Source organism: Falco naumanni, chromosome 2, assembly GCF_017639655.2.
Source record: "Falco naumanni isolate bFalNau1 chromosome 2, bFalNau1.pat, whole genome shotgun sequence".
NCBI classification, from domain to species: Eukaryota; Metazoa; Chordata; class Aves; order Falconiformes; family Falconidae; genus Falco; species Falco naumanni.
The window spans coordinates 83,602,423-83,624,832 of record NC_054055.1 but is presented as its reverse complement, the minus strand read 5'-3'; the positions used below and the strand labels follow the sequence as shown (position 1 = coordinate 83,624,832).

Genomic DNA, 22,410 nt, shown 5'->3' with positions numbered 1-22,410 from the left:
GATGTTCTCAGGTGTGTTCTGGACGTGGCTGGTAAATGTGACGGGCAGCGTGGTCCTAATGCGGAACCCAAACCTTTATCCTCAAAGCTCTACCCAAGAAGTCACATCTGCAGGCTATGACAGATCAGAGGAGTTGCAAAGAACTCCTGAAGAGCCAGTAACCTACCTCAGTCATCGTTGCAGTGCTAAGCTTCCTACAAAGATTTCCAAAACAACCAGCCTCCACACAGAATAAAAAATATATCAGTAAAGGGGCAGAAAACAACCATTCTAAATCCTTAACACAAGCACTATTAAGCTTTTAAATACATCTGATTTTGGTTTTTAGCCAGTGTTTCTCAGTGCCTAATTTTATCTCAGGAGACTTAGTCGCCTAAATCGGTATTTACTGCAATGATTCAGTAGAACCGCTAAATAAGATGTGTCTATAGAATCACACATCTTAATTTTTTTGTTTAAAAAGAAGTCAATTCTAAGAATTGGGATGTAAGAAATATAAGGCTGAAATTTTCCACCCTAATTTATCTGTACTGGAGAAAGTTCACTACCATAATGACAGCCTGTAAAGCAACACAATCACACTATATTTATCATTCCTTTAAATCGCATTAGATTAACAACAGTTTAGGAATCATTCACCACTTGTCATCTAATAATAAGGGGTGTAGGTTATATGAAAAAGAGGAGAAATATCACCAGCATCATCCACATGACATATTCTTTATGTCATCAGCTCTCCATTATCCAGGACAATCTAAGCCTGAGAGACACCATGGACAGGAAAACCTGGTGGCAGTACTGTTGCAGACCCAAGATTCACTCTGGCATCTCTGTACCACATTCCAGCTTCTGCAAATGCTCATTAGTTGAGCTGGCTTTTCACAGATAAGATATGGAAATATGGCTGTACCAGTGACAGTCTACTCATGGCTGAATAATCTTCCTACAGGCTTTGGGGAGTGAATGATCTTAGAAGTTAGACTCTCAGAAACTTAAAAAAAAGATTTTTTAAGTCTTAGTCAATGCTCTTGATACAGTGTCCTCCTTGTTAACAGAGAAAAAAGAAGCGAACCCTTTATTTTCTAATATTTTTATTTATTTTGCTGCTTTTCCCAATGTTACACTTTAAACTAGCTTTTAAGTTAAGGATGAGAAAGAGCTGCATGTATGTAACAGCCATCCTAGAGGCAATTAATGAATCCAGTGTGTGATTTTTACAATTTTAATTATTGTTTGATTCTTATTTTCATGATCTGTTTTTTGTATATTTGTTGAGGATCATTTAAATTATTGTTTGAGCTGGAAGGCACTCCTAACATGGCATAAAAACCTAAACATTTATATTTTCATACCGTAATACAATTCTCCTTTCCAAGCCAGATCCCATCAGTTAAGACAACTTCTTAGATTTTTCTAATATACATCCACTGTCAAACCAGGATAACTGGAGACTGCTAGCCCTACCCCAGCACGAAGAGGCAATCAGCAGTTGTCTTCATGTTTTAGCATGCAATTTGTACAATAACTGGGGGAATTTATGTATTTTGATTTCCTGGGTGTTTGTGGTCTTCATCTTTAGATCCTCTACTTCACTGAGATAACCTCAGGCAGGTAGTCCTTTGGTCTCCTAAAGGGACCCCCAGGGATGCCTGCCTGGTGCCACCTGCCTGCCCTGAGGGACAGTCCTCTCCAGCATGGCCATCTCCCCACCACATAGCACTCAGATAATAAGCGGGTTGCCATGAACACCCAGAGCAATGCTTTTGTAAAATTACACCAAAAGTACACACTGTGCACCCTGAGTAAGGTCTGCTTGGATAGTGTTGGATGGTTACATGGGACTGCAGGGGCTCAGCCTGGTAGGCTCTCACTCCTCCTGCCAGAGTGCGCAGCTGCTGAAACAAACTGCCCCCAAGCCCTACAGAGGTTTTCTGCTGCAGGAAGCTAGTTGTTCACCCCAGAAAGAGAGCTCCAGAGTGGACTAAGATACGTGCCACACAGGGCAGCTGTGGGAGCAGAGCCCAGGAGCATCTGTGGAGCTGCACAGCTGCATAATGCAAATGTAGCCCGTGGTCCTCACCATCACACGCTCACCTCTCCCCACCACCACCAGCCCACTGCTTCACCCTAAAAAACCTGCCACTCTCCCTGGCTGCTGAGCAAGAGGAAGCCTGCAGCAGGCCTGGGTGCTAGCCATCATCAGCCACCATCTGGGTCAGGTGTGACAACCTGCTCCCCTCTCCCAGCAGGATGCTGAGCTGGTCACTTCCTTCTACCCAATCATTCATGATATCTGCAGGAACAAGATATCTTCCTGGCCTCTTTGGGCCATGGGTTTCAAACACATCTGAGGGAGCTGGGGACTAACAAAGCAATTGCGTGTATCTGAGTTCCTTAAAAAGTCGAATAAAATTAAGCCAAAAAAGGAGGAAATCAACTTTGTGACCCTGATGTCCTAAACAAGAAAAATACAGGACCCCCCAGCTGTCTTGAAGTGCCCCTTCTCACAAAATAAAATAACACCTTAATGAAAATCTTAATAACTCATTCTTTTCTTTCTTCTAGCTTTTCCTGTGTTAGTGAGAGTCAAGGAAGTTTTACAACAAATTACTTCTTTTTTGTTTGCTTGTTTGTTATTCAGGTCCTTCCTAGTACCCTACATTTTTGAGCTTTTATATTTTAAGTGAGGTAATTTTGTCATCTGCAAGTTCATCACATTAAGGCTTACATTAATAAAAAGGCAAAAGCTGACACATTTCATTTTATGTTTTTGGGGTGAATTCTCCAGGACAAAGAAACCAGCTTCTTGCTGGTTGCATTAGCAATATTTACCCTTTGCATTTGTCATTTATTATAACTTTTTCTCCTGCATTATCTCATTTCTTATTAGAAATGTGTACTTTTTCATGTTAGATATTGTTTCTCATCACTGTGTTTTATCATGGCAAAAATACAGTGGAAGTGCAGCTGGTGGAATTTAGGTTTTTTTAAGCAAATCCTTTGTTTTTCTTTCATCTTTATGCGGAAATAGATCTTTAAAGTAATAAGCATTATCTTGAAGAGGCACTGAAGCACTGTGTGGGGAGTTCCCTTTGGTGATACACTTCTGACTGTTGCATGCCATTCTCGCCTTGTAATCTATGCAGAAAATCATTAATCCTTACATTCCATACAGGAGAAGATTTTATGTGGGAAGATGGACAGAGCTGTCCATCCTAGCCTCCATACCATTCTCCGTATGGTCTAAAGTATACCAATCATGTCTAGACTGCATCTAATCAAACAATGTAAATCTCAGCAACTCCTGTCCATCACAACTGCAAAGGAAATACCAGCTACAGCAGAATAATCCTGGATCCTATCCCTGAATGTCCAGGAATGTAATACAGTTCATCCAGTGCATGATAGCAAGGAAAGGAAAGTAAATAACCATTGTGCCCCAGTAAAAATTCACACAAAACACCCATTGAGGAAGAAACATCTACTTGCTAGTGGGTGACTGTTTCTCGCAAAAGGGCCATTTTATCCAAATCCTTCAGTTCTGACCCTCAGGAGAAACCTCCTGAAGAAGAGCCCGGGAACTGTGAGCTCATTTATAACTGTGCACAATCTCAGAAGTCAGAGACTTGACAAAGATAAATGTCTGACTATATAAACTCTCTTCTCCACTGTGAACCTCTCTGTGCTCTACAGGTTATATAGCATGAGTGTCTCTTTTTTTACCCCAGGAGGTAGGAAACCTGAAATTTCTCCATCTCTCATGCATTTTCTCCTCTCCTACAGTATGCCACATACTTCACAGGTACCAGTCACCTTTATTTTTAAGTGATGATCTAGTTGGTGTACGACCAGCTAAACTCTGAGTTATCATTCATATTTATCTTACATACTCATGGAATGGTTTGGGATGGAAGGGACCTTTGAAGATCATCCAGTCAAACCCCCAGATCTTTGAAATCTGATGCTTTTATTTCAGCCCTGAAGAATGGGTTTGTATGTCTGAAAGCTCTGAATTCTTCAACTGTAACAGTTGTCATGTTAAAAAAATATTTCCTCTTCCTGCAAGCCCCATAGCTGCAGCAAAATATTCTATCATCCTTATCTGATATTCCATAATCAATATATCTATGCCCTGTTAAGGTGCTAGAAAAGCCACACTGTATAATTATTTCTTAGTTTATAATTAAGCACACACAGTATGTAATCTGTTAACAATACACTACACACACATGTATGACAGGGAAGGACTTAAGACTATGTATTTTCTCTTCACATTTACTCTTGTGTGGACAGATGTGTAGTTGTACCATTGCATTATACATGTTTATATATTTATTTAATACTTCTAATAAAATTGACACTAATAACACATATTTTGATTGCCATGGGATAGATCTTTAAACTATAATTTGCTTATGTTAAATATGTTAAATACATATGTGTATTTAATAAATAATAACATAAATAAAATCATAATAAATACTTATGTTAAATGCATCATGCATTTTTACTGTACAAAATAACTGAATTTATAGATTATTTCATCTTGCAGTGCTAGGGATATCTATGAAGTCAGAGAAAGTTCTCTGTATACCCGGAAGGAATAGCAAGTCAAAGCTAATTAGTATGGTAAGAGTCTGGAAGGAGGATTTGCTTACTGTTTTTTGAAATTTTCCACATCTTGGGTGAGCCGATCAAGCTGCAAGGCTGATCATAGACTTTTGTATTTGTTTTAAATGATATTTCCTTGTTGATATGCAGTAGTTTCCTAAGTGAATATGTAGTGCTTACTTAGGCAGAAATAATACTTCTTTTCCCTAGTTTTCAAGACAGCTGTTTCTAAATCTTTACATTCATAGTAACGTGCTCAAGTCTAAGTAACTTTTTGCCTGTTTGCTCTACAGTAGATTTTAGTGGGAGAAACTCCCTTAAGAGATATGTGCCACTACAAAGGAAAATGTGCTGGTGTACTACAGCTTTGTGGTAAACAGATCGATAGGTAATTGTAATGTTTATTAAACTTAAGCTTTTATAAAAACTAAAACTCTTAGCTTGTGTTTTTCTTTAATCAAATAAAGAAATGAGGGATTTAGCAAGAGTAAGAGAGCTTTCTAGCATGTTCAACATTCAGCATGATGTGTTCTGGTGTACCAAATTGGAATGTGGGATGAGAGAACCCAAGCAACATTAATTGAAAATAGGCAACTTATTCTTCCTTTATATTTTTTGTATCCAGCCAATATGACAGTTAACATTATCAATAAGAAATTAAGATGGTCTTTCATGAACAGAAGAAAGAAAAATTAGAAAGGCAACAATACATTTCCTGTTGTTTCTTTGCTTCTGTTGCTGTTCATCTGTGTAATATGAAGACAGTGTGAAAGCTGTAAATGTGCTCTAAGTTAAATTCAGTAGTGTTACAATAGTAATCTTCAATTTCTGAGCTTTTTGGTCTTTAACTAGGAGATTATAGAGTTAGCAAACAATATTCCTTCCAGAAAATGAAGAAACAGAGTTTGAGAAAACCCTTTTCTAGATGGTTTTGAATTAATCAGGTACTTATCCCAGGTAGTCAGAAGTGCTAATATGACTTAAAATACTTGACACTAAATATTGCCATTGAGGGCATCTCTATGTCTTTCAAGGATGACCTTTGCTCATCATTAAAAGTAAGTGAACAAAAAAGAATCAGCCACATGTAGAAATTGAAAAAAACCCAAATAAAATGTACGTGACTGAGCTGGTCTGTCACATATTGGTTCTTGCAAGTACCATTGCATCTAAATTCAGCACCCTTAAGGCAACTTCAAGATGCTACACCTGAAAAATGTGTGCAGCATCATGACCCCCACATTCCCTGAGCCCAGTTTACAACTTTAAAACAATCCTTTGAAGAACAAATTCATTTGTGACTCTCAAGAACAATTTGGACCCAAAATTTTCAATCTACACATGAAACATTGGTCATCTTGTAATTTCAGCTCCCTGATACAATGAATTAAGCCTTTCAAGGAGGGAAACAAGGAATAATGTTTGACTAAAGTTAAATAGTGAGTATCTTCATGTGCAGGACACATACTCACTTAGAAAGCTGTTTCGTGAACAGCTGACCAAAACTCAAATCATACAAACGTCCACGAACACTAAGCAAAGGGCATAAACATGGTTGAAACAAACAGCTGTTTGCTATTAGAGCAAGTGTTCTGAAGTACTATGTAGGTAATATTTGGACAGTGTATCCCATTGTTCAGGAGAAGTTAAAGAAACTGTTCTCTGGAAAGAATTGTTTCTGCTCAGACTCCCATTATCACATCTCCTTTCTCACCCTATCTTTCTCTCTCATTAGCTGCTGTGGCACCTCATATATGTCTGGTAAAACTGATAAGTGGTTGTCATCAACCCCACTACATGAATTACACATTATATCTGCTCTCTGAACACTTCAGATGCTTTGAGCAGCACATTTCTCTTCCTCTGGCCCAGGCAGTTTGTAATCTACTTGCTGTCTGAGTGCTGACTAAGGGAAACTGTGGTGGGTTGATGCTGGCTGGAGGCCAGGTGCCCACCAATGTCACTGTATCACTCCCCTCCTCAGCTGGACAGGGGAAAGAAAATATAGCAAAAAGCTCATGGGTCGAGGTAAGGACAGGGAGATCACTCAGCAATTACCATCATGGGCAAAATAGTCTCAGCTTGGGGAAATTAGTTTAATATATTACCAATCAAATCAGAGTAGGGTAATGAGAAAATAAACCCAAATCTTACAAACACCCTCTCCCCACCCCTCCCTTCGTCCCAGGCTCAACTTCACTCCTGATTTCTCTGCCTCCTCCCCCCGGGCAGCGCGGGGCCACGGGGAATGGGGGCTGCGGTCAGTCCATCACACGCTGTCCCTGCTGCTCCTTCCTCCGCAGCGGGAGGACTCCTCTTACTCTTCCCCTGCTCCACCGTGGGGTCCCTCCTGCGGGAGCCAGGTCTCCATGAAATTCTCCAATGTGAGTCCTTCCCATGGGCTGCAGTTTTACACTAACTGCTGCAGTGTGGGTCCCTCCCGCAGGGTGCAGTCCTTCAGGACAGATTGCTCCAGCCTGGGCCACCCAGGGGGCACAAGCCCTGCCAGCAAACCTGCTCCAGCGCAGGCTTCTCTCTCCACAGGGCCACAGGTCCTGCCAGGGGCCTGTCCCAGTGCAGGTTTCCCCCAGGGTCACAGCCTCCTTTGGGCTCCAGCATGGGATCCTCCACGGGCTGCAGGTGGGTATCTGCTCCACCGCTAACCTCCATGGGCTGCAGGGGGACAGCTGCCTCACCATGGTCTTCACCACGGGTTGCAGCAGAACCTCTGCTCTGGCACCTGGAGCACCTCCTGCCCCTCCTTCTGCACTGACCTGGGTGTCTGCAGAGCTGTTGCTCTCACATATTCACTCCTCCCTCTGGTTGCAAATGCTGGTTTCTTTTCCCCCTTCTTAAATATGTTATCCCAGAGGTGCTACCGCTGTCACTGATGGGCTCAGCCTTGGCCAGCGGTGGGTCTGTCTTGGAGCCAGCTGGCACTGGCTCCACTAGGCTTAGGGGAAGCTTCCAGCAGCTGTAGCCCCCCTACTACCAAAACCTTGCCATGCAAACCCAATACAAGGTTCTTCCTGGCCCTGACCACAGGTGCTTGCTTGTTAGAGAGCTCCTTAGTCAGCTTGCTTGCAGCTGCAAAACTTGCTTCTGGGCAGACACTCCCGTTGTTGAGAACCCAAATTTCATATCACCTAACATTGGCAGGCTGAAAGTAACGTAGCCATGCACGCTTCCTCCATGGCAACGGGAGGAAGGAAAACAGCTCTGAAGGGCAATGGTGGAGTGGGGAGAGCTACACTCAGGGAGCACCTGCCCTTCCTCATGGACTGCCCAGGGATGGGAGGCAGCCACATCCAACAAGCTGCCCCATTTGTAGGTGGTTACAACCCGGTGAGATGTACCCAGCTGAAACAACTATTGTTTAACATGCTAGGAACCTCATTCTCCTTTGAAATAGAGACATACTTATGATGGATTTAGCCCACTAAGCAGGGGCTAGATCTGTGCTGAACTGCAACTGGCCGCAGTCTTTCAGCCATATGTTTTTGATACTTGTAACATTTCTTGAATTAAGGTTAAAGGAAAACTTCAAAGTCTACGATTGCTCAGTGAAATGAATACTACTAATGGCATTAATCCATGGAGTTTGGTTGGACTCTCCATCTGAGAAGAGTAAGGAATTAGTCTTTTGTAATGATGTATAGTCACTAATTAAAACCCTTAAGAACTGCTGGTGTTTTGGTTCATCTACTAAAAATCTTATTCAAGGAAAAAACACATGGATGATTTAAGATTTTTTCTGTCATTTCAGAAAATAAAGAAGTAACTTCTTTGTCTCTGAGAAGTTAAAATATATAATTTTGTTCATTTTTGTTTCATATTGCATTTTCTGTTAAAAGATTTTAAGATTTTCTGTTAAAGATTTAAAAATATAGAAGTATGCCTAAACATATATTACTACATGTACATGTAAAAGTACAAACACAAGGAAAGGCAAATAATTAAAGGGACATTATGATCTGAAATTTGACTCTCATTTTAACTTAGGAAATAACTGGTAATAAGTTTAAAAGTAGAACATCTACAGAATTCTAGTAGTCAAAATTTCAAAAAGTAACGTTGGTATGAGATTTGTCCATTTGGTCTCAATTCGTAACTGAAAGCAATGAAAAGGTGGAAGTAGTAACAAGTCAATTGGACTTTTAAAGTGTGTTTTGCTTAATATTCAAAAAAAGGCAACACATATGCCATAAACAAAAGTTTATTTCTAAACTTCAGCTTTTGTCCCTTGATGTCATTTTCATATATCTAGATCCTAAATTATATTTACCTTTCCAAAATAATGGGATAAAAATAAACAAAAAAGAATGTGTGCTGAGAAAAAGCAGATTGCCTCTGGATGATAAAGGATCTACTTATATATTGTTTCAATAGACCAACTGATATGTCTAGTAAAAACAGAAAAGCTTTGATGCATACAACCATGTTTTCAGATCTAATAAAAGATATTACCTCTCCTTACAAGTTCTGGCTTGCTTATTGCCTTATACTATTCTAGCTACAAAGACCGTGCTATTGCTCAAACATTATTACTACTACTAACCTCCCAGCTAAAATAACAGTACTACTACAAAAGTCCTGGTATGACTTACTTTGTGTTTATCAAACATATTTTTAATGTATGTAATCTCTCAGAAAGGCTATAGTGCTACAATAAAATTCAAAATGGCACGAAGTTATTCTGCGTTATGTTCTGAAGTGACCTGTCACAGTGAGATAGTGGAATAGCAATATAATTACAGTCAAAACTCAGTCCTTACAAGTCAGCAATGCAAACTGACATTTGCTTACTATACCGCCTCGTGAAAAGAGGAATAATGATTTTTTAGAGAAGTTTTTGACAATAGAGTTATTTTTGCAGGTAACGGTAACAAAAATACAGATAGCCAAGAAAAACTTCTGGCAAAAAGAAAAGAATGAAGTGACAAACATGTAACTAAACGTTCCAAAATCCTACTACTCCGCATGCTGTACTGTTAAATCCCTCTTTAGACTGAAAAAAATTTCTTCAATCCCAAGAAGGAAAAAGAAAATTGGCTTTACAAAACAACCACCTTCCTTCCTGTACTTATTTTTTAATTTAAGCCTTTCTGACAAGCTCAGATAAAACTACTGACACAAGATCTGAACTGGATCTATGCTTTTGTTCAAATCATGTTAGCATGCTTGTTTCAAATTTTGTGGTTTACTCCTAAATAATATTTCTCTATTGTTTCTTTCTCTCTGATTCACCTCTTTTTTTTTCGATTCCAAAACTGCAGTGGTCGCCTTTCTCCTATCAGACTACACTGTTTTAAAACTTTTCATGGTTTCTTAATGATACTGGTTTCACATGATCCTGTTGTCGAGCTGTCCCTCTGCCTATCAGTTCCCCCTTGAGCCTTTCAGCCAATTTCAATAAACTTTGAACAAGGGATAAGGGCTTCCAAAGAGACATTAATTCCTACAAATTTTAGGAAGACTGTTAGCAAGAGAAGGAAGAAAACCCAAAAAGTGGCCACTGTTTTTATTTAGTTATTTTATTTAGTTTAATTTAGTTATTACACTTCCTGCTTGCTATTAGCTAATTAAGCTCCTGACTAGTCCAGCATATTTAACACAAATCAGGCACTTTAGCACATGAGGGATGTAATTCAGGGTTGGAGGGAGATCAGTGTTGGAAGGGAACAAGATGCTCAGCCACGGGAAAACAAGCTTCTTTAGTTCTACTGCGCACATAGCAACTCTTGTGTTTAGAAACGCTATATAAGTGAAAATGATCACCACATAGTATGTAATGGATATAATTTTGTGAACAACAGTCTGCTTCAAGTTTATACTGGTGCAACGACAAATGCTCTCTGTGCAGAAATGCATTCAGAACAACTGAGGAAATGGCAGTAGTTCATGAATCTACAGAATTTCTTGCAGTTTTTTGACAACATTCTTGTCTAGCACACTTAGAAATAACATCAACAAGTTTTAAGAACAGTTCCCTTCTTCCCTCACTCTACTCCTAAGGCTGGAAGGAAGTCAGACATTGTAAAGGTTCATGTGGATGAAGAGGACCATATGGTTGTCAAATCAATTTATTGAACTCTGTCCAACTCCTATGAGATGGATGCTTTTCACATGGACACCACATGGTTTATCTGAGGACAGTTTGGCTAGGAACAAACCAGACAGGAAAAATAAAGTATTTAGAATTGCGTTGTCTCCAAAAGATGTACGAGATACACTTTTGGGCCTGTAAACAGACATTTTCACTACCAGCCTCTACGATATCTTCCAAGCATCTGGTCGACATACAGAGAATTTTTGCTTATGCTGTTCATTTAATCCCTACTTGAACAACTAAATAAGTAACAGGAAAATACCACACCATATTTTTCTTATTGTAAGATTTGTTCCTAACCAGACATTGTTCTTTCTTCAACATAAGAGACCACAAAATCCTTTTCTTATCAAATTTCTATGATTTCTGCCCAAGCATGCATTATTTTGTACCTGTAAGTATGGAGCATAAATTTGGTTTAACTGCTTCTATGAGTCTTTCGAGAGTGACGTTATGCTCACTCCAACATCACTGTTAACATCTCCTACAACCAGAAATCAAAAGTGGAAAGAGAAGTCTTACACTGATGTGAGGAACAACTAAAGCAGCTGTCTCAGAAGAAACTAAAGTGAAATGACCATACTCGACCTTCATTTGTAAGCAGCATCACTCCTGAACAGTTTTTGCAACTTCTTGATATTTTATTTCTATGGGAATTTTTTTTCCTGAATTTTGAATGTTATTTCAGTACAGTAAATTCTGTCTGATACCTTAGGGTCACACCTGCCCCTCCTCTCCCTGAGTTTATTAAAATCAGGATAGTATGGAAGGTAAAGATTACACTTGAGTTTTGAAATATATACACAATATCTAAATTTTTTAAATTTACTGCTTTTGGATTCTGGCTTTATTCCATATAGAAAAGACTAAAGATACAGTGTCTAAATACTACAATTATCTGCTAAACATTTTAAACCTGTAGAGGAATGAAGCTGGGTTAATTAGCATTGATAATACACAACTGTGGGTTGGCTTCCGGGCGGTGGGTTGGCCGATGTAGATAAAGTGCAGCTGTGGCTGGTTCTGGTAAGTGGTTGAGAGCCAATGAAGCAGCCGAGGAAGAAGCAAGGGAGGAGAGAGTGGGCCCTGGGTGAGTTGAGACGAGGAGAAGGCAACAGAGGGACTGGCATGAAGAGTGTGTTGGTATGTGATGGTAAAAGACCTTGTTGCAGCTTGATAGTTTGGAGAGTGCTGTGACATAAACCCATCTTAATTATTTGTTATTAGAATAACTTTATTGTGTTTTGTTTATCAACTTCAGGGATACAGAGGGCAAAGTTCTCACTGAGCTGCTTGGCGTTTTCCTGTCAGATATGCTAATCACCTGCCATGTAAGCTAGGAAATACAGATGCATTTTCACTAACATACACTAACAGCCCCCCTTGGCAGCCTTCCCTTGGGGCCTTCCTGCACCCTTGCCCAGGACCCCATTTCAGCCCAGCCAAGCATGGAGGTACCCACTGCCCAGGACTGGCGCTGCCACGGTGGTCCTGGCCACTCCTGGCTGGGGCTGCTAGGGCCCGCTTGGATGCCCTGGGGAGCTCCCAGACCCCAGGGAAAAGTTGGTCCCTGGGGTGCCCTGACAAAACCCATTTCCTTTGGGGAACATCTATGCATATCTCTGGAATCATCTTTCATTTTTGTTATGCCTTACCCAACCAATAAAATATGTCTGAAAATATCAGACACTTGCCTGTTGTATTCAGGACTCATTATTCCCAGTATGAAAATATCATTTAATCATCTGTGTAATGTTCTGTGACCACTATGGTATAATTACTTTACGTTAGGAATGACCATTGTGAAAAATAGGACTTGTTTTCTGAAAGGGATGATATCCTGCAATTCAATAATGTACAAAATGACGTATAGATGCACATCATTACCGCCAAAATACTATCCAAAATATATGCTGCATAAACTAGACTCGGGCAAGTGCAAAGTACTCTTCTCCTTACTGGCACTCACATGCAGACTTTAAGTCAACAAAAAATTATGTAAACGAAGAGCACTACTCATGTGCTTAAGTGATTCACTGGATTGGGCCCAAAAATAAGGAAAATGTTGCAAGATTGATCCTTGATGTGATCCCTTAGAACAGATCTTAACGTCCAGGCAGTAGGTCCTTCGATTCTCAAGCAGTAATTTATTTTCTTTTTAAAGGAGACTTTCCTTATCTGCTACGCTGCCTATTTTGTTTTCTGAGAGTTGGTAGATACTTTATAACTCAGCGTCTAAGGGACTGAACTGGGAGGGAAAAAAGGATCTTTCATGGGTCTGTGGTAAAATTCTGCTTGCTTTCTTCTTACTGCTCTTTTATGCAACCCAGTTGCAAAGCTCCATATCCTTACTCTGCATCACCAACATTCTAAGTTTCATTCTTGTCTCTGGAGCAGCATGGCATCAATCAGAGTTGAAGAACTGGGGATAAATGCATCTATTAACACAGAGATTTTTCTAAATTCTGAATTATTCCCTCCCCAGAATGTTTCATTTTTCATTTCTTTTGGTTTAGGCAATGAAAAACATAACCAGTTAGTTCAGTTTGCAACCGGTTTCACTTTTTGTTTGATAGGCTGACTGCAATGCGTGAGCTGGGAAGCCTGCAGGGAAACACTTCCATTCCCCACGTTTTCACACTGAATTAAAAATGTTGCAAAAGCATTTCTAATCATACCAACAGTTGTGTACTGAGGGCAATTAACCAGAATGACTACTGAGGAATAAATTGTTCTGCCATAGATCTCTGGGTTAACACTTACTTCAGAACAATTAGTGAGTTTTCTAAGTGCCTACTGACTTCTGTCTTCATACCAGGGATACTCCTCTAATCAGTGATCTATCTCACTCATACCCTTTTGTTTCCATAGTTGCTGCACAAAGATAAACTGGTAACATTTATTTGCAGTATTGGAGGTGGGGGGAGGGAAGCATCAATCTTTCCTAAAAGCAAAGCAGCGTTATACAAGATGAGCCAGGGCAATACCCCCCGAGAACTCTGGAAGTCTGAGCAAAGAGGGATGGCCATAGATTTTTGCTTGGGGGGGAACAGGAAGAATTCCCCAGTCAGAAGTCTGGTGTGCTGTTTGCTTGTTCAGTAACCACAAAGTGCCATTGCTGTCCCAATATTGTCTTTTATTTGGTGCCATAAATAGCTGTCTACTTCAGCCCATCGTGACCTTTGATTAGCATGGCTATAAGCAAGTGCTGGTCTGTCAAAGCACTTCACAACATACTTTTAAAACAGGAACAAGGTCAAATATAAAAGTAAGAGAATAAACATGAAATATCTTTTTCTCCCATACAAGTGCAAAATTCCTCTAATATCTCATTATGCTTCTGCAAACTGTACATAAAGTAGAATCCAAAATCAGAAAAATACCACCAAAGGTTCTGGAAAGCTGAGGAGGAATCAGTTCTTAGCTTGTTCCAAACCTAAGGCTTCAATTGAATTAATCAGAGCTTCTACTCTTTCTCTTGGCTGAAGGAATCCTTCTTCACAAGAGGGAATACTTGCTACAAGTTGTACCAGTATTGTTTCCGTAAGTATTGTTCAGTTTTGGTTGTTGGGTTTTTGGGTTTTTTTGACTTTTATGTGAACTGACAGTCAATTTCTCAGTGGACAATTGCCCACATTATAAAAATCCACTGATGTGTTGCTGTTCAGCTCTGCCAAAAAAGCCAAAGCAGTTAGAAGGAACACAGTATTTGTCCTGTCATTAAAACAGTGGTCTACTTAATAATAAAAAGAAATGACCATCATTAAACACACAGTTTATTTTTAAGGATAAGAAGCGTCAGAAAACATCCAACTACAATTGAAGTGCTGTTGTGCCTCTCTGGGTCACCATAAACAGTGAAGATCTCAAGGGAGAATACTTAGGCAGGCAAGTAAAGTTCAATGCATTATAGGTGCAGTAATTTTAAATGCTTTGCCAGGAAAACAAACTGGATAAATTGGAAATAGCAGGAAAAGCCCAAAGTAATTCATAAGGGACAAAAGGAAAAAGGAGGCCACAATGACATGCTCAGAGGCATGAAAAATCACTAAAATAAAAGGGCTGCTCTTTCTATGATTGCACGTATTTCTAACCTGAGCGTGAACAGGCTTACATTTACACAGATTTTCACCATGGGTATGGCTTGTTTTTATTGTGGATGAAGAAAATGCATGTAAACCTATTCTTTCAGTAAATAAACTGTTGCATTTGTACAGTGATGAAGCAGCTGCAACCTTTGTTTTGTTCACTGAGTGGTTAACACAGACATATACTTCAGATTTCCTTCTCACATGATACAACCAGTGATTAGAAAAAAAACCCAAAACCCGACTAACCCTTAACTTGGTTAATATAGGAAATAGCAGCAGACATCAGCACTTGGTTTTGAGCTCTAGCTTTTTACAGAAAAACACCCACCCACAGCTCCTGCAATGAGCAAGCAGTATTTTAGTCTTTGTCACTGCATGGTCCAAAAGATAAACATTTTGCACAAGAGTTAAGGCTGTTAGCCCTAGCCTCTTGAGCAAATTCCAACCCATGCAAGCTAAATTCCTCCTGCGTTTTCACCTGGATACTGTATTTTTCACTTCCTGCTCTGAAGTTCTTGAATGATGATGTTGAAACAAGACTTTGACCCTGGAATACAGACAAACAAAATGAAACATTAAGCTCCATTTCAGGTACTCTCTTGATCAAGTTCCCCATGTCTGCCAAACTTCTGTCCTTCCACAAGATGCGCTTTGCCATTTTTCCAGATTTTAAATCCAGGTTTAATGTCTCCCAGATTGCTACATAGAGTACCTACTCAGACTAGGGCTCTACTATGATTCATAGTCACGTATGTACGTAAGGAACAAGAGCAATAAAAGACCCAAGTGGCTTTTTAAGTGCTGGTGTCCCCTAAGCAGTCTCCGTTCTGCCAGAGGCAGCGCTCCGGCGAGGCACGAAGCCCCGTCCCTGTGCCCGTCCATGCCAGCTCCCAGGCCCTGCCCAAAGCCCGCTGTCCGCCGGCGGGCCCGAGGCCTACGGGGGGCCGGGGCCCGCGGAACGGCCCGGCCGCAGCAGCGCCGCCCGGTGCAACCGCCGCACGCGCGGCGGGCAACCCCGCCCCTCCCCCTGCTTGCCCAGGGCCCTGCAGACCCCGGGCCCGTCCCGGGCCGCGAGGGCGCCTCTGCCCTCCTCCCCCCGGCTTTGTCCGCCGGGCCTCCCGCACGGCGACCCGAGGGCGGCGCGGCGCCGCTCGCCACCGCTTAAAGGCCGCCGCCGGGCCCAAGGGGACGCGCCAGCGGAGCGACCCCAGCACGCCGCCCCCACCCCGACGGGGCCCAGCGCGGCGGCGGCGGAGGGGAGGGCCGGGCCGGACCGGGCCCAGAAGGCAGCGGCCGCGCTGACGTCATTATCCGGGCTCTCCGCGCGGTTCGCCCGGCGGGTCACAATGGAACCCGCTCGAGCCTAACCGACGTGAAACGGCCGCGCGCGCGCACACGCGCCACCATCCACCATCCCCCTTCCCCCCCCCCAGCCTTCCTCGCCGCACATATAGGGGTGGGGGCAGGCGGGCCGCGGCCTTGCCGCTGCGGCGTGAGTGACAGCCCGGGGGGACGGGGGCGGGGAGCGCGTCACGCCGTTCGGGTGGCGGAGCCGCCGCCGCTGCGCGAGGTCGGGGCCTGCGGCGCGGGCCGTGCGCGGAAGGCTCTGCCGAGGCCGCCATCTTGCCCAGGGCCCCGCCAGACGGAGGTGCGCCGCCGCCGCCGCGTCTCGCCTCGCTCCCTCCCCCCTCCCCCCGCCCTCCCTTCCCCCCCACACGCACAGAGCCGTCAGCGCAGAGCGCTCCAGCCTCCCGGGCCGGCCCCGCCGCTGCCACCTTCCTGCCCGCCTGCCCCCGCGCGCAGCGGCCGTTTCTCCCCAGCCGAGCCCCGGGCCCTGGCTAGAGGCGCGGGGTGCCGCTGCGCCCCCTCCCCCGCGTGCGTCCGGTCCCCGGACGGGGCGGAGCGGAGCGCGCAGGCCCCGGCCAAGCCCCAGCCGGAGCTGAAGCCCAGGGCCGCCGGGCAGGAGCTGGTGACGCAGGAAAAACGCCCCGGCGCTGCCGCCGGCGCCGGAGAGAGCGGAGCGGTCGGAGCCGGGATCTGAAGCGCGGGCAGCAGCGGCAGCTTCATCTTCCCTGTTCCCGTCGCGGTACACGGAGCCCGCCCGGGGCGGGGGGGGGAACCGGGGAAGCGGAGCCGCCCCCTCAGTCAGCCGGCTGCACGCCCGGGATCGCGGGGCCTGGCATGAGACTCTGCCCTGCTGGCTGCCTGGGATGAGGCAGTCCCCGGCCGCGCTCCTTCGGCAGCACCCAGGAGGGCACCGGGCCGTCGCAGCAGCCGCCGCGGGACAAGAGGAAGGCGTGTGGGGGTGAGTGCCGGAGCACCGTGCCCGGGCGGGGCCGGGGGCTGGAGCTGAGGCCGGGGCCGGGACGCGGCGAGGTGAAGCGGCTACGCGGGGGCCGCTGTTTGTGCTGCAGGCGGCCGCCGCCGTGCGGAGCGGAGGGCGGCTCTCCCCGGGGATGGGGCTCCCGGGGTCGAGGTGCGGGACGGCGGGGTGCGGCGGGGAGGAGGGGGCGAGCCGGGCCCCGTGAGGCGGGGAGCGGGGGTGGGGGGTTGGGGATAACGAGCGGCGGGTGGCGGCAGCGCCTCCCTCGCAGCCCCCGGCGTGTGGCCCTGCATCGCTGGTGTTTTGGAGGGCAAGGGAAAATGGCTGACGGCTCCTCATCCTCTCCCCGGCTGCCGGCGGGTGGAAGTGCTCCGCGCCCCTCGGGGGGCTCTGCCAGCCGCCGGGCGGCCCCTCCCGCCGTGCCTCTCCGGTGCCGCCGGGCGAGCAGGGCCCGGTGGCTTCCCACAGGGCTGCACCCAGCTTTGCTTCCCCTGGCTCTCGCTTCCCTTCGCACCGAACGCCATTACTGAGGTGGAGTGATTGGAGCCGTGTAGGCCAGGGCGACGCCTGGAAATAAGGCCCTGCCGAGGCGCTTTTCCTACAGTCTCAATGAAAACCACCAGCACCAGCTCGTTCACGCCCGCTGTAAACATTATTAACACGTAGGCCACTCCTCTAGCCTCGGCTTCCAGCAACCCTTTTTCGATGCACAAAAAACGTTTGTGGCTTTTAACATCTTCTCGCTGTAGTTCACCCACTCACTTCTCCTCGAAGTTATGTCTCAGGGCTTGTCTGTTGCGATTTATTTTAGGCAATATGCAGTGTGACAGGGGTAGTTGTGTATGGATTATTCTTTCTTATTGTCCTCAAGAAGACAGAGGATTTCACCAGCTGGATGAGTTGTTGGGTGGTTGGTTTTTTTTTGGTCGGTTGGCAACCACTACATTAACAATTTGTGCACCATTTTTGTATACAGAGAGACTGGCCTTTGAAAATTACTTAATTTGCTCTCGTAGGAGCATCCAAAAATGTTGAGATGGTTTTTAAGATGCCATATTTCATTTTCGGCTTGCTCCCTCAGAAGTCCGGTTAAGTATCTTGAAGATGTACAATAACACACAACACAACTGTACAGGAAAAAGATTGTTCTAAATAAATGTTCATGTTCAGAGGACTCCTGGTCTCACTGTAGACATACTGCATCTGTCTCGGCTGTCTTCATATTGCCTGTACAACTTGATTTATATTCATAGTTCTGCAGTTGTATTCATATCACTGGACTTTTGTATCAGCCCAAAGACCCTCTCAAGTCACAGGCTTAAAGCTAGCACAAGGCCCACTTGCTGACCTAGTTGCAGAACTGGGGCCTGTATTTTTAAAAAGCTGTTGAATCTAGATATATTAATATGCAGTGTTAAGTATACTAGTGGCAACACTTCTTATGATTGAAAGACTAGGTAATCTGTGTTTTTCAGCAGGCTTCTCAAATGCCTAACAAGTGAATATTACTATTGCTATGTTTAGGAAGGGACTGTTGATGAGTGTTTGGAGGATTGACCTTTATCAGTTGTGGAATTGAAATGGTGTCTCTAGTAAGAAAGGTTTAGGGATGACTGAAATCTATAGGCAGCGAACTTTATTGTGCATATTTTAAAGTTTAACTTCAAGAAATTGGTAGAACTCCCCACCATAAATGTTCTTGGTCAGGTAACTTGTAATTTCAGCAAAAATGAAGTCATACATGAGGGTTTGGGGGGGTTGTTGGTTGTTTGCTTGTTTTGTTTATTTTTAATAATGCTTCTGATTCTTTGAGTTGAAGTAATATTTCTTCTTTGTATCGAAAAAGTATGGTTGCTAATACCAAGAATTTTGGGGAAGTATATAAAATACATGTATTGATTATTCTGTTGCCGTACCCTGGACAATGGTGATGCTTAATAATAGCCTTGAATGAAAAACACAAACATAATCATAAAGCTGCAGTGGAAGAAACTGAAGTATTACCATGTTTTGGGTAGGGGGGAATCTAGCAAAAAATAAATTTAAGGTTGTATCATAGTTAACTTTTTCCTCTCTCTCCAGTACCTTTTGTACTTTTGTTTTGTGTAGTTTTTCTTACTGGTACTTCTTTTAGGTAGCCTCTGTCTTTCCATACTGCTGCTTCACGTTTTGCAAAATCTGCCCTTGTGGTGATGCTTCTGTCCATTGAATTGACAGAAAGACTACATCTGGAGGTGGTAATCGATAAGAGTAGTGGTAGCAAAACTGTTTACTCTTCCTGTATCTGTGGAACACTGTCACCCTTACATAAACATTTTGGTTCCCACATTGTGGTGCATTTGCACTCAGAAATAGACCAGTGTGACTGCATTCTGTTATAAATCCATACTTTATGCATTTTATTAATATTCTGGAATTCTTAAAAGTGAGACTCAGGATAAACAAATATAGTGGATTGCTGTCTATTCAACAAAATCAAGCAGACTTAAGACAGTAAAGGTACTAGTAATATCTTTGTTCCGAACAGTCTTACATTTAAGATTGAAATTGGTTTATCCAGTATCAATAGAGCTTTGGGTAGAAATGGAATAGAAATTTGGTTACTTACTAGTTGAAGCAGATTACTTTTAAATGGCTTTTAAGTTATGTTTCTGTCAGGTGTTATTGAAAATAGAATTTTTTCCCATGGAATTTAATATGTTTGTCCTGCTCTGGTTTAGAAATAAGTTCTGAACTCGTTTCAGGTATTTGAATGGCAGGCACTTTTGTGTTAGGCAGTACTCTTGAGTGTGTGTGTGTATATATTCTACTTTTTTTCTCTCCAGAAATACTGTTTTGTATATCCTAAGAGGTCTAAAAACTAGGTATATTTTGAAAACATCCCGAGCAGGATGGCCTCATTTGTGAAGTAAATGAACAAAGATGTCCTTTACTGTTTTTCACTTAAAGCATGATTTATTTATCTTTTAAAAACAAGCCAAACCCACAAAACCCCAAAAACTATTACACTTACTTTTATTCTTTTCCTCGTACTCACAAACACTGTTTAATCTAACCAGTAGTCTTGCTTATCCAGCACTTGCAGACCGAGACCGGTGTGAAGTGGTTGTCTGAAGATGTAAGAAACTTTGCTGTGTGTTCTGTTCACTTGAAAGTGCATGTGAAGGCTTTTGTGTCCTTCAGCAAATGGTTTCCTGGATGTTAGCATTAGTATTAATTTGAACATGTGGACATGGTTTCTTTTGTACAGGTATTATAAGTTTTTCTTATAACATGAATGTGTCTCCTTTTGAAACTCTGTAGGTTCATCCACTTTTATTATCCATATCACCACGCTTGTTTAAAGTAGAGTCCAAAATCTAAAGCTCTACTGGAGGGTATGTTTTAGGAACACAGACAGCTTGTTAAGGTGTATCTCTTGTAGTACCTTGCCTTTGGCAAAGCTAGTGTTGCTGTAGACTTGTCTTATCCACGATGTTTGTGCTATATAAATGTACAACTTCTTTTCCCACCCGTAACTGAGCTTTGTTAAGCATGTTGTCTTCCTGACACAAACCTAATTAAAAAGTGAGCTATAATGCTATACCTGCCTTTTACCATCAATGTAGAACATTTACTACAATCTTCTGTTTTGTTGTGTTTTTCTGAAGAGGTTCTTATTGTACAGTATCCAGTAGTGATGAATGTCAGTTGCTTAGCAGTCTTGCCAAGCAGTTAGTTACATTTAGGAAAAGCAGTTTGGTAAACCATTGTATTGCAGAAATGCAGTTAAAAGGAACAGTCTTTCCAGAGCAGAGGCAAGGGATGGAAAGAAAGTCTTTCATAAGCATATGCTTGCATACAGTGAAACTTGTAGCTTTCTGCCTGGGAAGTTTGAGCTACTTTGGATTAATGTGTTAGAAAAATGCAGTGACATTTTTCATATATTAAATCTAGTGGTGTTCTCTGATTAATATAGGAACATCCTGAAGTTCTCACACTGTTACAATGAATTGCAGTTTCGTAATGAATAGAGATCTTTTAAAAACAGTTATGTTGTATTGGCTGTCTCTGTTATACTTCAGGCTGTAGCATGACTTGAGAATATGGTTAACAGAAGTTCCCTTTGCACTTCATGATAGAACCATGTTTTGACTTGGATCTTCTTGTTTAGGATCTTGAATAAATAGACAGTGGCAGAAAGCCATTCTGTCGTGACTTTGCACCCTCAAAATGTCAGCTACTGCATTTCTGAGACATTACAGTGTCCACTTGAGCCCATTGGTGCTTTGAGCACTTTCTGTAGAACTGGTTTGGTAAAATCATTTAAAATACTGAGTGTTGGTAAGGTTAAAGGAGAGCTGTTAATAACTTCCCTACAGTAGAGGAGGAAAGAAAGAAAGATCTTAAAGTAGCCAGGTGTGACTTAGTGTAAAATCTTTTTGCTTTTTTTTTTTTCTTAAGGGAGCTTAATAGCACAGCCAGTTCCTTTTGCATCTTCTGTTTTGAGTTTTCTGATACTTGCTTCATTTTTTAAAGAAGCTGTTAGTTACTCCTTTAACTTCAGAGTTGAATTAAATCTGCTTGATTCAAAGGTTTTTGTTTGCCAGCTGTTGACGTGTTCTCAACTAAAAATTAAAGTGCTGGGAATAAAAACTACTTGGCTACATGTATGTTCACAGGCTTGCTTTTCCAAAGGAAACATTACTGATGTATGGTTTTTGAAAGTTAATATTAACTGTGAGAATGATTACTTGCTTTTGGTTAACTTCTCTGTTTTAGTACACCTACAAAAGAGTTCCATGGGATGTAGGTTTAAAATTTAGTCGTGTTTTGAATGCTAGTATTTCAGCTTTTTTAATTTACTTGAAATGAAGAATGCTTATAGAAGTAACGGATAGTGATCAGGAACCTTACCATAGGAAACTTTTATTTGTAGCATCCTTGATTTGCTTACAAAACCAGTATGTAACCTTTTTTGTGATTTAGTTTTCCTTACACATGTAACTGCCAACAGAAAAATGTGATTTTTTTTTTTTTCTGGCATATAGGTCTTTGCATGACATCTTGGCAATTCATAATATTTGGTAGTTAGTGTTTAGCCATGAATTCACTCATTAGAGGGGAATTCCACGTTGCATCATTCCTTAAAGATGCACATCTGTGAATGGAGAGTTCTCACAGAAGAAAATTTTTTTCTAAATATGTTTTTTACCCTGAGATTAAAGAGTATGTTGAAGGCAAGACTAAAGGATATGTTGAAGGCAAGACACAAACATGTTACTCTTTAATGTTTG

At 42.6% G+C, this 22,410-nt stretch overlaps 2 protein-coding genes across 4 annotated transcripts in view; one reads left to right on the top strand and one right to left on the bottom strand.

Moving 5' to 3' along the window:
* Positions 1 to 13,841: 13,841 nt before the first annotated feature.
* Positions 13,842 to 17,473, bottom strand: LOC121083613 (skin secretory protein xP2-like). Its single transcript, XM_040584178.1, has 3 exons — positions 16,533 to 17,473; positions 15,290 to 15,358; positions 13,842 to 14,390 (listed from the first exon to the last, which is right to left on the bottom strand). The coding sequence occupies exons 1-3, from the start codon at positions 17,471 to 17,473 to the stop codon at positions 14,357 to 14,359; spliced, it is 1,044 nt and encodes a 347-aa protein (XP_040440112.1). The 3' UTR covers positions 13,842 to 14,356.
* Positions 16,745 to 22,410, top strand: part of USP9X (ubiquitin specific peptidase 9 X-linked) — a 106,073-nt gene continuing 100,407 nt past the window's right edge. The window contains exon 1 of one of the 3 annotated variants that reach the window (XM_040585311.1): positions 16,745 to 17,116. The gene's annotated coding sequence lies outside the window, so the exon portion shown is untranslated. The remainder of the gene's footprint in view (positions 17,117 to 22,410) is intronic. The other 2 variants (XM_040585310.1, XM_040585309.1) reach the window with 2 other exon arrangements.